Source organism: Bufo bufo, chromosome 8, assembly GCF_905171765.1.
Source record: "Bufo bufo chromosome 8, aBufBuf1.1, whole genome shotgun sequence".
Taxonomy (NCBI): domain Eukaryota; kingdom Metazoa; phylum Chordata; class Amphibia; order Anura; family Bufonidae; genus Bufo; species Bufo bufo.
The window spans coordinates 199,926,511-199,941,228 of NC_053396.1; the positions used below are offsets into that span (position 1 = coordinate 199,926,511).

Consider the following 14,718-nt stretch of genomic DNA (forward strand, 5'->3'; position numbering starts at 1 on the left):
GCATGCAGTGTGAAGGACCGCCCCTCCGTCTTCTTAGCCAGAGACAGACAAGCCATAGCAACTGTCTTTAAAGGGACAGGGGACATTAATGAAAGCTGTTATTATAAGGTAATTACAGATCTTTTGGCAATCAGTGACAGACTAACTCAGGTATACATGCCTAGCTCTAATAAACTAGCAAATAAAATAAAAAATATATGACCGTTACCCTTTAATTAAAAATACTTCTCCCGTTTTGTGTATGCAGCTCCTATGCATGGCACTACAAACAAACCCTGCTCAGCTCGATCCTGAAGTCGTGAGTGACTCTGCTCCATCTGCCTTCTCTTCTACGGTCATCAGAATCAGGGGGCAGAAGGAGTCCAGTAACACATGGCTGCAGGGTCAGACTACACCGGGTTTGTTTGTAGTCTGTAACCATGGAGACAGATAGGTCTGTATAGGAGTTGTATAGTAGGAGATTTCAGTCTTTTTGCTACTTTAGATGCACAGAAGCAATATAAAAACTGGTTGCAAAAGTATACATGCCCTTTAATGAACACTACATATTATACTATTTAGTAATGTACTTAAGAAATTCAACCTTCCAGGGAATCGCTCTATATGGGGGCAGATATATCATAATACAGACACTCCCCATACAGTGCAGGGCCCTCAGATTTTGACTCATTATGGCCCAAATCGTAAAAGGGCATCTGTCAGCAGATTTGTACCTATGACACTGGCTGACCTGTTACATGTGCGCCTTGCAGCTGAAGGCATCTGTGTTGGTCCCATGATCATATGTGTCCTCATTGCTAAGAAAAATAAGGTCTTAATATATGCAAATGAGCCTCTAGGAGCAACGGGGGCGTTGACATTACACCTAGAGGCTCTGCCGCACCCTCTGCTCTTTGATTGACAGGGCCAGGCAGTGAAAACATCATCACACCAGGTCCGGGAAATCCAAGTGCAGAGGGGGTGGCAATTGCACGGAAAGTAGAGCCTCTAGGAGTAATGACAACGCCCCCGTTGCTCCTAGAGGCTCATTTGCATATAATAAAACATCATTTTTCTCAGCAATGCAGGCACATATGAACATGGGACCGACACAGACGCCTTCAGCTGCCAAGCGCACATGTAACAGGTCAGCCAGTGTCATAGGTACAAAACTGCTGACAGATGCCCTTTAAAACAAGTACATTGTACAATATTACTTGAACATGGGAATGGAGCCCCTTTCAGAAGATCTGGCCTAATGAGGCCTCATCTTGTGTATCAGATGCTCATATGGGAATTATCCATCTCTGCTGCAAATGAAAAGACCCAATAAAACCTTCATAAATCTGTACACCTTTGCGCAGTGGTTGCAACATATGGCTCCTCAGCATGCTGGGAGTTGTAGTTGTGCTGAAGGGTGTCAAATAGCAGAGCAATGCTATGGAGTGTACAGGGAACAGTCAAGGGGCACATGTCGACTTCTCCTTGGAAAGCAGATTCCTGTGCAGTAAGTGAATCAGGGGAAGGCCATAGTCTCACCTTTACTCCAGGACAGGCCTCCTAATGTCACAGCCCAAGCTCCTCAACACTCGTCTTCTCCGAGGAGCGCGTAGGGGTTGACATCAGCAGTTTTAGTTTTGGCCCCCTTCTTAGCCTGAGGCACAGCAGTGTCTTCGTCTTCATCTTCCTCCTCATCAGCATCCCGGTCACGTTCTTCCTCTTCTTCCCCTGAGCTGGAGATCTCCTCCTCTTCTTCTCCGGCCGAGGAGGAGCGATTCTCGGACTGACCTCGTGTCTCAACAATGGAAACCATTTCCAGTGTTTCCGGGTGTTTCTGCCAAATTTCTTTAAGAGGGAAGATTATGTATTATACACCGAGCTCGTCATACTTCACAAAGAATCAAATGGTATTTCACTTGCCAATCCCAGCAAAATATAACTGTACATTACATTACTTATCCTGCACTGATCCCGAGTTACATCCTGTATTATACTCCAGAGCTGCACTCACTATTCTGCTGCTGGAGTCACTGTGTACATACATTACATTACTTATCCTGCACTGATCCCGAGTTACATCCTGTATTATACTCCAGAGCTGCACTCACTATTCTGCTGCTGGAGTCACTGTGTACATACATTACATTACTTATCCTGCACTGATCCTGAGTTACATCCTGTATTATACTCCAGAGCTGCACTCACTATTCTGCTGCTGGAGTCACTGTGTACATACATTACTTATCCTGTACTGATCCCCAGTTACATCCTGTATTATACTCCAGAGCTGCACTCACTATTCTGCTGGTGGAGTCACTGTGTACATACATTACTTATCCTGTACTGATCCTGAGTTACATCCTGTATTATACTCCAGAGCTGCACTCACTATTCTGCTGCTGGAGTCACTGTGTACATACATTACATTACTTATCCTGCACTGATCCTGAGTTACATCCTGTATTATACTCCAGAGCTGCACTCACTATTCTGCTGGTGCAGTCACTGTGTACATACATTACTTATCCTATACTGATCTTCAGTTACATCCTGTATTATACTCCAGAGCTGCACTCACTGTTCTGCTGGTGCAGTCACTGTGTACATACATTACTTATCCTGTACTGATCCTGAGTTACATCTTATATTATACTCCAGAGCTGCACTCACTATTCTGCTGGTGGAGTCACTGTGTACATACATTACATTACTTATTCTATACTGATCCTGAGTTACATCCTGTATTATACTCCAGAGCTGCACTCGCTATTCTGCTGGTGGAGTCACTGTGTACATACATTACTTATCCTGTACTGATCCTGAGTTACATCCTGTATTATACTCCAGAGCTGCACTCGCTATTCTGCTGGTGCAGTCACTGTGTACATATATTACTTATCCTGTACTGATCCTGAGTTACATCCTGTATTATACTCCAGAGCTGCACTCACTATTCTGCTGGTGGAGTCACTGTGTACATACATTACATTACTTATTCTATACTGATCCTGAGTTACATCCTGTATTATAATCCAGAGCTGCACTCGCTATTCTGCTGGTGGAGTCACTGTGTACATACATTACTTATCCTGTACTGATCCTGAGTTATATCCTGTATTATACTCCACAGCTGCACTCACTATTCTGCTGGTGGAGTCACTGTGTACATACATTACATTACTTATCCTGTACTGATCCTGAGTTACATCCTGTATTATACTCCAGAGCTGCACTCACTATTCTGCTGCTGGAGTCACTGTGTACATACATTACTTATCCTGTACTGATCCTGAGTTACATCTTATATTATACTCCAGAGAAATCCAGCGGGGCACAGAAGGCATATTTTTAAAAATCAAGCAGGGTGGCAGCATCAGCGGGGGGTACCCCGCAAGTACAGGTATGTCTCCCTTAATCAAATCGCATGAAAGGTCCTCTTTAAAGCGGACCTGTCCCCTCTCCTGACATGTCCGTTTTAGTAAATAATAATATTCCACATTAAAAGATAATTCTGGATCATCTGTTCTTATGACTCTGGGTTGCGCCATTCCTTTATTATTCCTGCCAAAACTTCATGACTAGAGGTACTACTAGGTGTCACCCGTTGGGGGTATGTCCCTGCACAGTCTGACACTGGCGGCACAGATTGGATAGTGACATACTGCACGCGGACATGTTCCCCCAACTGGTAACACCCAATGGACAATTCATTCATAAACTTCTAGCTGGAACAATAGAGGAATGGAACAACACAGCGCCATAAGAATGATGAAAATGTGGAACAGAAATATTTACTAAAACAGACACGTTAGGAGCGGTGCCCGAACCTAAACCGAGCTCTGTGCAAGGCACACTAGAAGGTATCAGTTATGAAGCAGGCAGAATTGTGAACACAGCTCTGGAGTATAAAGCTTAGATCACACATTGCGGTTCAGTTTTATTTTTTTTTATCGTGACAAAGACAGCACTATTTACATGCAGAAAACAAACTTTAAAGGGCATCTGTCAGCAGGAACAGGCGTGCTGATTGATGGGAACAGGTGTGATGGCGTTTTCACTGCCTGATGCTGTCAAAGTGCAGCGGGCGCGGCAATGGCAGAGAGAGCAGAGCCTCTAGGTGTAACGGCAACAACCCTGCTGCTCCTAGAGACTCATTTGCATACAATGAGTATTTAAGAGGTCAGAGATAAGTAGTCCTCATCTGAGCTGCCTGACGGGAAACAGTAAAAATACAGAGCCTGGTACACGAGATTCTCAAGCCTGTACAGAGAAAAGGGCTAATTTTTTTAAAATAAATAAAGACCATTTGTAAAAATTATTTTTAGGTCAAAATTAGTAAAAAAATAACTGCCCCAAAGGTGTACATAGCCTTTAATAGTGAAATCCCAGGGAGGGGGAAGGAAGTAAGGTCAGACCCATACCTTTCTGATGGGAGTATCCAGGTGGCCTCATACACAGGCAAAGCCGTCCGTCCACAGCAAGGCGCAGCAGACTGTTGGCGGCCCGGTACGTGTCACTGCGGGAGGCTTTTGCAGTCTTGTAGCCGCGTTTATCTGCCCAGGCTGTGCGTGGAAGGAGAAGATGAGACGTTTTGTCACTAGTGTCTCAGGCCCTGGTGAAGAATGAGTGACATACATGCACGGTAACTTACTTTCACAGATGCCCCATGCGGTCCAGCCCTTGTCCTCTCCATCTGGATTGTTAAGCTTAAGGAGCTTGGGAACTGGTATTCGACAGGACAGATATCCTACAGAAGTATAGGGCTCCTGAATCTGAGCGACGGGGTAGATCCCTGCAAGCAGCTGGAAGCGAGACACAGTATAAATGACCGCTGCTGCCCCGGCCCTGACCACTTATGGGGGCGTCCCACATATATTAAAGGGGTTAATACATTCAGTAGATACCAGCTCCTCGGATACAGATATTCACCTGCTGTTGCTTATCTATAAGAGAAGGGAAGATGAGGCCGGGGCAGTCGCAGAGGCGCACTGTGGGCGTCAGGAAATACGTCTGGAAGTATTTGGTGTGACCCGGCGTCCGGGAAACACTGACGATCTTTCTTCCGACGAGCCCATTGATCAGGGAAGACTTTCCCACATTTGGGAACCCTGCCAAAGAAAGAAAAATGGTGGAGGGAAGATGAGTGTTACAAAAGTCACTTTTACACCAGTGTGCTTCTATGAACGGATGCTGTGGAGTGGAACATAAGCTATTGTTTGCCGTCATCAGCGACTGCAAGCAGGAGAGAGACTGGCTGCCGCATATGCCAAGGGGGCAACTAACAGGAAGTCCAGAGAAATCTCCCCCCACAATGACAAATTTATCCCCGCATATATCAGATCGTGAATAGCGTTGAGCGAACTTGTGTTTTAAGTTCGGGTTATCGAAGAATCGAATTATGGATTCTAAATTCCGTTACGGTCCGTGGTAGCGGAATCCATAATGCGATTCTTCGAGAACCCGAACTTTAGACACCGAACTTAAAACACAAGTTCGCTCAACACTAATAGTGAACACAAACCCACACAGATGTCAATGATCTTACTTCCATCTAGAAGTCGTCGCTTTATGATTGATGAGGGCCCAAACTCCGGGACCCTCACCCTCCTGAAATGAAGGGGCTGCCGCACTGGTGTAGCACTGCATTCTCTTTCCTGACATCCCCCTGTAAGGGTTGAATGGGGCCAGCTGTACAGTGGGTGGTCAGGGCGCCATTGTGCAGGGTGAAACAGAGACTACACTAGTGCTGCAGCTTCTTCATTGTTAGGACTGGGGGGAGCCCAGAGGTCGGATCCTTACCAAGTGATGGCATATCCTAGCGATATAAAGGAATCCCCCTTTAAAGGGCATCTGTCAGCAGTTTTGTACCTATGACACTGGCTGACCTGTTACATGTGCGCTTGCCAGATGAAGGCATCTGTGTTGGTCCCATGTTCATATGTGTCTGTATTGCTGCAAAAAAAGATTTTTTCATATATGCAAAGGAGCCTCTAGGAGCAACAAGGGAGCTGCCCTCAAACTTAGAAGCTCTGCTCTCTCTGCAACTTCCGCGCCCTCTGCACTTTGATTGGCAGAGCCAGGCATTATCACATTTTCACAGCCTGGTCCTGTCAGTGCAGAGGTCGAGGCAGTTGCAGAGAGAACAGAGCTTCTAACGGTCTTCTGTTGCTCCTAGAGGCTCATTTGCTTATACAGTAATGCGGACACATATGAACATGGGACCAACACAGATGTCTTCAGCTGCCAAGTGCACATGTAACGGGTCAGCCAGTGTCATAGGGACAAAACTGCTGACAGATGCCCTTTAAAGCGGTTGTGCCAAGTTTTTAAGTTATCTACTATCCACAGGATAGGAGATAACTAACTAATCGCTGGGGGGGTCTAACCCTTGGGACCCCACTGATCACTAGAACAGAGGGTACCGTTCTTATGGAGCGGCAGGTCGTGCGGCACTGTACACGGCTATCTCTGACGCTCCTATAGAAAATGAATTAAGCGGCAGTGTGCATGCTCGACCTGCTGCTTCATCAGAACGGGACCCCCCGTTGTTATCGCTGGGGGTCTCCAACAGCTAGGTAACCCCTATAAAATTTTGCTCACAACCCCTTTAATTCGTTCTGCTTTTAGATGTGTTGTCCCTTTAAATGAAAACACTATTTTAATGTCACAATGGACTGGTGGCCTCTTCAATTCCTTTAAATATTGAAATCCGCCCACCTATCATCTGACCGCTGTGGCTTCCAGTATAACTGGCAATCAGCTGGGGGGGAGCAGTAGAGGGCCAGCAGGCACTGCGGGGGAAATACAGTATTACATGCCATATGAATGGCCGGCCGAGTAAGAATAGGGCTCACTGCTCATCCCAAGAGCCTGTACTTCCCCCAATGAGTTACTGGGTGCCCCGCTTACACATAGTCTCACCTAAACAGCCGATGCTCAGCACCCCGTCCTTATAGCGTTCTCTGCTGGGTACCCCCAGTTCTGCATCAGTGACCTGCTGGGCGACAACTACATCCGCCTCGTCATCGTCCTTCTCCTCGTGGTCGTCTTCCACTCCCGCAGCGTTGAGCAGAGCAGCCGAGTTTCTCTCGATCTTCTCTCTCCAAGACGTCAGGTCGACTGAAGGGGACAGGAAGCAATGTGAACAGACTGGAAGACTCCGGTGAGGAGCAAAGGCGATATCTGCGAGGTTAGGAAGTCGCTACCTTTTCCTGCAGTGATGATCTCACAAGCTCGCAGGAGCTGACTGGGGCCCAGGGCTGCGTTCCAAACCCGGCGCCTCTTCCGGCGCCTCTTAAACACTGATAGAAGACAAAGAGATCGGAGTAAGAAGCAGCCACATGGAGATCAGTACAGAGATGACCAGAGGGGGTGGTTAAAGGGATTTAGAACACATTAAAGGGGTTGTGTCATCTCGGACAATGGGGGCATATCGCTAGGAGGTGGGACCCACACCTATCTCATAAACGGAGCCTTGGAAGTCACGGAGGGCACACTGCGCATGCGCAGGCACTGCTCCCATTCATTTCTATGGGGCCGACGGAAATAGTTGAGCCAGCTCTGGCACCCGCACCTATCAGACAATAGGGGAATTTCCTAGCGATATGTAGTTATTTAAGAGCTTATTTTATGGAGGGAAAATTATTATTTTTTAGACATAATTCTTTTGAATTAACATATATGTCACGGACATGCCGGCGACAGTAAGTGGCAGGAGATCTGTGAAACTGGTGGTTTGATCTGACAGGTTTTCCTTGTGAATCAATAGGCGTCTGTGTTGTTTCTGGTATGGCCACAGCCCTTGCCTCCAGGTGTTCCTAAAGTGGTCATTTAACCTTCCTTATTTATAGTTGCTTCTCCCACTGTGCTATGAGGTTTAGAGCTTCTGTGCCCGTGGATTGTTTGTGGTTGGACCTCGGCTGAGTTCCTGGTGCTTCCGTAGCCTCTTTGAAGTTAAGTCTTTCCTTTCCCTTTTGTATTTTGTTTGGGTTCTGTGTGTTGCATTTCCCTATTGTTTGTATTAGGCCTGAAGTAGACTCCTGTTCGTCCTTCCTTTTGGAGGAACAGGTAGTCTCGTCCCTGTCATTAGTACCAGGGTCCTATAGGGCTAGATAGGAGTCTAGGTATTCCTGTGTATGAACTCGCCTACCTTTGGGGTCTGTTCATACTGGTAGTCAGTCAGGATTTTGGTTAGGGTTTTCACTAGGAGGTGTCCATCTTTCTTCCCTAGTTCTCAGGCCTGATTCCCTGTTTCCCCCTTCCCTTCTATGGTCGGTGTGGTGTTTCCCTCCCACACCGAAGCGTGACAATATAGTAGCGTTTAAAAGGGGTTCTCTGGGATATTGATGACCTTCAGAATAGGTCAACATACATATCAGATCAGTGACACCCAGCACACTTTACATTACCACACCTGCATGTACAATACACAGGGATCTGTTAGGACCCTTTTATATTGGAAGGTAATCGGGGACAAACTTTCAAATGAAGGCTTGTTCCCAATAACTGTCCCATGAGAATTTGCTGGCCACTGGTTTTAAATGTCGACCTGTCCTTATTATCCCCCAGAATCGGGTTGTGCAAAAGTACCTTGAAGGGGCTGTCCACGAGTTTATTTTTTGTTTGCAATCTCTCCCTTGCGCCATCAGTACCAGGGAAAGCGCTGCGGAATATGTTGGCGCTATATAAAGATTATTATTAAGGGACCTATACTTACCTTCTCCAGCTCTGCGGTTCCTAGGCTGTCTTCACTGGACTTCTGGTCCCCACCCGTCAACTCCTGCGTGGACAGGGTCACGTGGCCTCATTGGTGACATACCCTCAAGTGGCATATGACCCAGCAGTAATGTGCTGCTTGGTGATACATCACTGAGGAGGCCAGTCATTGGCTACCGTGGCACACAGAACTCCATTGGTGTGGAAGTTGACACTGGAAGTGCAGTGAAGATGGCCCAGAGCTGGAACGGAGCAGGTAACTATAGATCTCTTCACGGGTACTGCTGAGGGAAGGAAAAATAAAATAAAAAAGGTGTATATATGTGTGTATGTATATATATATATATATATATATATATTTTTTTTTTTTGGACAACCCCTTTAAGGCATACCTAATACTTACAGTACACAGCCCTAGGGGCCTTTACTAGGCCCAGAGGTGTCACGATTTTTTAGTCCATTGCCAGGGCTTATAGGGACAGGACAAAAGCAGCCCCCTCCTATCACTGCACTGTGATGAGCACTGAATGTGTTACTGCCGGAGGTATAAGAGCCAGGGCTGGTGACAATGTATGGGCACGGAGGGGTTAATGAGGCAAGGATAGAGATAATGCAGGTTTAGAAGGGCAAGAAAGCCAGATCAGAAGGCACAGAGGTACTGAGAATGACGGGCACAGAGATGTGGAAGCACATGTCTTGGTCCCACCTGAAGAGGGGTCCTGCTCCTCGTCAGGATGTCTTGGGTAGGAGGTGAAGCAGACCACGTGGACTTGTGGGAACTTTTCCTGAAAATAATGCTTCCAAGCTACAACCAGCGACGGGGGAGCCAGGTCAATCTTATTGAGAACGAGGATCAAGGATCTGCCTAGTTCTTGAGTCACATAGTCATAGAGGGCAGGGGAGAAATGTAACACCTGCCAAAGATACCACACATGCAGTACAATTTAAAGGAGCACTCCACATACAACATAGTGCCGAGGGGGTGGAGCATGACACCAGGATAGAAGACCAAATGCACAAGTCATGCTCCGCCCCCTTAGAACACACACTTGTTCTGGAGTGTTCCTTTAAATGCACAATAATAATGTATTATCTTCATTCCCAGATGCCAAACGTGCACAGTCCGCAATACTGACCGGGTGCCGGATGTCTGTTATCAGCAGGACAATGTCTGACATTTCAAGGACTCTCCACAGTTGGCGCCATGTCTAATAATAAATAAAAAAATAAAGACTACAATTAAAATTGCCAATATTTTATTTGCTTTGGTACCAATTTTAAAGGGAATGTGTCATCAGACTATTGTTTAAATCGCGTTTTTATTTTTAAAGAATTTTTGATATTTTCCGTTTTCTATGTCAATATCTATATTAAAATAATTCTAAAATCCTGCAGTTTTTGCACAGATCACTTTACTGCAGTTATCTCCTTAAGATTACAAAGGCAAGATAACACCTCTGTATGGATCACCCTGCTTCCTCCTGACCTCTGCACAGGTCACAGAGCATGCCTAGAAAACTCTACCGTGGAAGATGGGGTCAGCCCCTGTCCCTTGTGTCCATGGCAAGATGGCCGCCCCCATAATCATGGACAGGAAATAGATAAAAAAAAAAAAAAAAAGATCTACAATCAGAAAATGAAAACAGATTAGATAACAAAAAGGAGATGTGTCGCCACCTTCCCTTTAAGGGGCTATCAAACCGGGTCATCTGTCGAAGGTTGCTGCGTATGAGATTTCAAAAAAGGCGCCAAACTTAAAGGCGTTGTGTCACTTCAGCAAATGGCATTTGTCATGTCATGTTGATATCTCACCTCCAGGTTGTGGTCGAAGTAGCTGAGCTCCTGAGGGGTGTGCTTCTCATAAATCTTCTGCAGATATTCCTTAAAGGCCCGTTCCTCCTGGGACAGCACGGCCTCCTTGCTCATCTCGTAGCTCCAGGCCGGTCTTTTTGGGAAGTCCAGCACTGTGAGGAAAGCATAATTAGTCTGTGACAAGTCAGGATCCCGCTGAAAATGAACCGTTATTGGCATAGCAGCCCCCCAAGTGTAAGACCTGGGCATGTGACAAACATCTCCCGTGGTCTTCATATGTCTCGGCTGTGGGGTAGGGTGGCAAGACGGAAGCCTTTTCTTACAACAAAAAAATCCATGTTTTGCCCAAATCTACATCGTCCGCCAAAAACACATGGGATAATGTGTTATGGTCCAATGAGACCAAGGATGAACGTTTTGACCAAAAGAACCTCACACCCTCAGAGAAGCATGGAGGAGGCGGCATTATGCTTTGGGGCTGTCTATCTGCAGCTGGAACTGGGACTTTAGACAAGGCAGTTCCAAACATCAGTCTATTCTGGCACAAAACCTTCAGGCGTCTGATAAAAAGCTGAAGAGGAAGAGAAATTTCAGCTTGACAACCAACCAAAGCAAACCTCCACATCAACAAAGGAACGGCTTCGCCTGAAGAAGATCAAAGTTTTGGAAAGGTCCAGCCAGAGCCCAGACCTGAATCCAATAAAAAAAAATCTGTGGGTGTACCTGAAGAGGGCGGTATACAGGAGATGCCCTCGAAATATGACCGAAATGGAGCGCTTGATTGACAAGTCAAAGGCTACGTCAACAAAGTATCCGTTTCAGGGTGCGCATATTTATGCAACCGCATTATTTTAGTTTTTCATTTTTCCACTCAGTTTGTATTTCAATTGACTTGTACAGATTATAGGCGACATTAAATGTGGAAAAAGTTCTGAAATGATTCTTCTAGGTCTGATTTTTTAGTTATTTTTTCCACAGGGGTGTGTAGACTTTTTAGAGCCACTGTGGTCCGTAAGGCCAAATCCTACTTTGCATTACTATATTATCGTTGGTGGAGCTCAGAAGTCAGAATTCTGTATGCACAGGCTCCTCTGCGCTGTACAGGCGTGCACGCTGTGCAACCGCTGGAGTAGTCGCTGACTGGCGTCCTGGAATGTCCACGCTCAGCATGCTGCCAGCATTGTGTCCATGTCCTCGTCTGAGTGCTGACACGGGAAACCCTTCCAACTCGGTCCTGCCCGGTTCACATACAAATACCATTAACAGAAATCTCTGAGCAGCGCCAAAGGGGATCCGGGCTCCCGTACAGAGACCTTCAGTTCTGGAAATGATTGGTGGTCCGAAATGATAGCCTTCACCAACATCATATCCTCTACAAGGGTCATGTTGACTGAATTATAACTATATGAGATATATATGGGAGAATTGCTGAACATGCAATTCCCCAATACAATCGTTATCAGGGGTCTAGATTATATGAAGACATCACTATAGTCAGAGAAGCATTACCTGAGCCCGGCCTGTAAATCTTCTCTATGTCCACCTCCAGTTCCGCTTCCTCCACTGGCTCCAATATCTTCTCTTGAGCGACTTTCTTCCGGTGTTCAATTTCTTCTTTGCTCTCTCTTTCAAACTGCAGTCTGAACCTGAAAAAGCCACGTTAGGGGGTATTACGTACAGACCATCGAGATCAGAGCGGTGGAGGTCGGACTCCCTGCACCCCCAGCATACTGCAGGGCTCCGGCAAGTGATGCAGCGCCTTCACTGGCTGTGCCTGGTATTACAGCTCAGTCGCTTGAATGGGACTTTAATGCCAGGCAGAGCCAGGTGACGCCTCCGGCATAGAAGTATTGCACTGGTGTGGATGTGCACATGGCAGACCTGTTGGGGTCATAGCATTTCTCTCCAGGCCTGAAGACTTGCGGCTGCTGATTGATTTTCCTCACTTGGGGGCGGACGTTCTCGCCGTCTGAGGTGTCCGTGTTCTCCTCGCCACGTTCTCTGCTCTGGCTCCGGCTGTTTGACTCGGACCTGCCGGCTTCCAGCGGTCCTGGTAAGAAAAGGTACAGGTGGAGTCATAGACATACCAAATGTCAGTACCGCCGGTCCAATCACAACCTGCTGCTATCAGCGACGACCAGCAAAAGCTATCGCTATGGAGGGCGTCACCCAGCTCTTCTAGACTCCTCATTGGAATGTAGGTATAAGGCGATACTTGTCGTTCAGGATTCTAGGAAAGCTGGGCCGTCCCCCTGACCTCCCAAGACACAAGGAGACCCCGGAAACGTCAGCTTGCACTATGAAAAGATTCCTCCTGGGAATGATGCGATTTAAGTTTAGGAGGTTTTACCTAAATAAATCTTCACTGTGCATCCTACTAATAGACTTTGTGTTGCAATTTCTCACTGTTTTCAAGACCCCTGCTTGCTGTCAGCGAAGATGATCACTCTCACTTTCACCCACAAGCAGAAATCTTGAGCAGGCTGAATGTTTCTCCCCACTCACTTTTGCAACGTTGCAGTATTTAGTCTTACGCGCTACCATTAAGTTCAATTTCCAGTTTCAAGATCTCTGCTTGCTGTCAGTGTACCAGAGGAAGAAAAACAATGGGGGTCATTTATAAAGACCAGCTTTTTACGCCGGTCTTTGCTCCTCAATGCGCTGCTGCATTCGGTTAATTTAGGGTGAGGCACATAAGGCTAATGATGCAGATAATCGCGTTTTTGCTGGATCCGGCAGAGCTCAGCAAAAACGCTTCCGTTACTGATAATACTGATCCAGTTGAATTATCTGCATTTCTAAAACCATTGAAAGCAACGGGGGACGGATCCATTTTCTATTGTGTCAGAGAAAACGGATCCGTCCCCATTGACTTGCATTGTGTATCATGCCCGATCCTTTTAGCTCCGCATCCCAGGACAGAAAGAAAACCGCAGCATGCTGCGGTTGGCTCTCCGGTATGGGAACACAACCAATCGGAATGGAAGGCATTTTGGAGCACTCCGTTCTGTTCAGTTCCGTTTTGTTCCTATTGACATCGAATAGGGACAAAACAGAAGCGTTTTTCTCTGGTATTGAGACCCTATGACGGATCTCAATACCGGAAAATAGAAACGCTAGTGTGAAAAGTAGCCTCAATTAGACGCACCTCCGGCAGCCCCTGAAAGGAGCAGTTTTTACTCCCGTTTTCCGGCATAAAAGACAGTAAAACAATTTGCTGGAGCCAAAGTCCCAGGCCCGCTCCACTCCCAACCAAGTGACGACGGCGGTGCAACAATGCCCAGGCGACAAAATATTGTCTCACAAAGATTTAAAAAGTTGCAAAAAGGGGTGTAAAAATGTTCATAAATGACCCCCAGTATTTCTCACACCCGTATCCCGTCTAGTCAATAAACAGTCTGGGGGAAAAAAAATAAAGTATCCAGACTGTATTTATTGGAGAGAAATTGGCCACACGGACCCTCCGTCTGGCTACCGTAACCCTACCGCCACCGCACACACGCGTCACGTTCAGGATCCGCCCACAGCCTTAGGTTTGTCATGGTTTTCACGCTCCAGTCAATGGCAGCAAGCAAAGATCTTGAAAACAGTGCAGCCTTAAAACACAAAGCACACGAGAAAACCGGAAAACTCTTCCTTATTCGATAAGTTTAAAGCGTTTATGAAATTGCGCAGATATCCTTGTCGTGTGATACGTACCGCGCTTCCGCTCCCGCTTGTCTTGCAGCTGCTTTTTCTTCTGCTTGCTGCTGAACGGCTTCTTACGCGGCATCTTTTACCCTCAGGATCTGAGGCAGTTCTCGCAGATGACGATGTTATTGCGGCGGATATCTACGTAATAAAGCGGTATGAGCTGATAACTAATATGACGGATACTGCCCCCTGCCTCTGCTCGCTAAGACATCCTCCCACCACCTACTAGTCGAGTAATAGAGATTTCCTCAGTAATTATCTAACTTTTCAGCCCCCCCTATCAGATCTGTCTGTGCAGTAGATACTGACCCCCACAGCTGTGTCCACAGGGTTAGGCCCTCTACCTCGTCTTGCCCCCTGACTAATAGCTCCACTAACAGAAGAATTGTTCCTTCCTGGACGGAGCCAGTGCCCTCCAAGGCCCTTCCTAGGTGCACAGTCAGTAACCCTGCATTGCCAGGTAAGAACTAAGCAGAACAATGTGCTTCTATTCGCCCTAGAAACAGGAAATGCCCGTAT

The 14,718-nt window shown here is 46.6% G+C and overlaps 1 protein-coding gene across 2 annotated transcripts; it reads right to left on the reverse strand.

Annotated features, from left to right (window-relative positions):
• Positions 1-1,049: 1,049 nt before the first annotated feature.
• On the reverse strand, positions 1,050-14,707 carry GNL1 (G protein nucleolar 1 (putative)). 2 transcript variants are annotated; one of them, XM_040405679.1, is made up of 13 exons: positions 14,509-14,707; positions 14,206-14,337; positions 12,388-12,556; positions 12,016-12,152; positions 10,507-10,658; positions 9,831-9,902; positions 9,401-9,608; positions 7,185-7,280; positions 6,901-7,098; positions 4,909-5,087; positions 4,631-4,781; positions 4,401-4,541; positions 1,050-1,824 (listed from the first exon to the last, which is right to left on the reverse strand). In XM_040405679.1, the coding sequence occupies exons 2-13, from the start codon at positions 14,276-14,278 to the stop codon at positions 1,562-1,564; spliced, it is 1,839 nt and encodes a 612-aa protein (XP_040261613.1). In that variant the 5' UTR covers positions 14,279-14,337; positions 14,509-14,707; the 3' UTR covers positions 1,050-1,561. The 2 variants fall into 2 exon arrangements, with proteins under 2 accessions (XP_040261613.1, XP_040261614.1); XM_040405680.1 differs by having other exon boundaries at positions 14,578-14,684.
• Between the last annotated feature and the right edge of the window lie 11 nt (positions 14,708-14,718).

What these genes read in the sequence shown, in the direction of transcription:
- GNL1 (XM_040405679.1), bottom strand. Translation starts at nt 14,278, where the DNA reads ATGCCGCGTAAGAAGCCGTTCAGCAGCAAGCAGAAGAAAAAGCAGCTG. An exon ending in CAAGCGGGAGCGGAAGCGCG is followed by an intron (nt 12,557 to 14,205) that starts GTACGTATCACA and finishes TTTTCTTACCAG; the next exon opens with GACCGCTGGAAGCCGGCAGG. An exon ending in TAACAGACATCCGGCACCCG is followed by an intron (nt 9,609 to 9,830) that starts GTCAGTATTGCG and finishes TATCTTTGGCAG; the next exon opens with GTGTTACATTTCTCCCCTGC.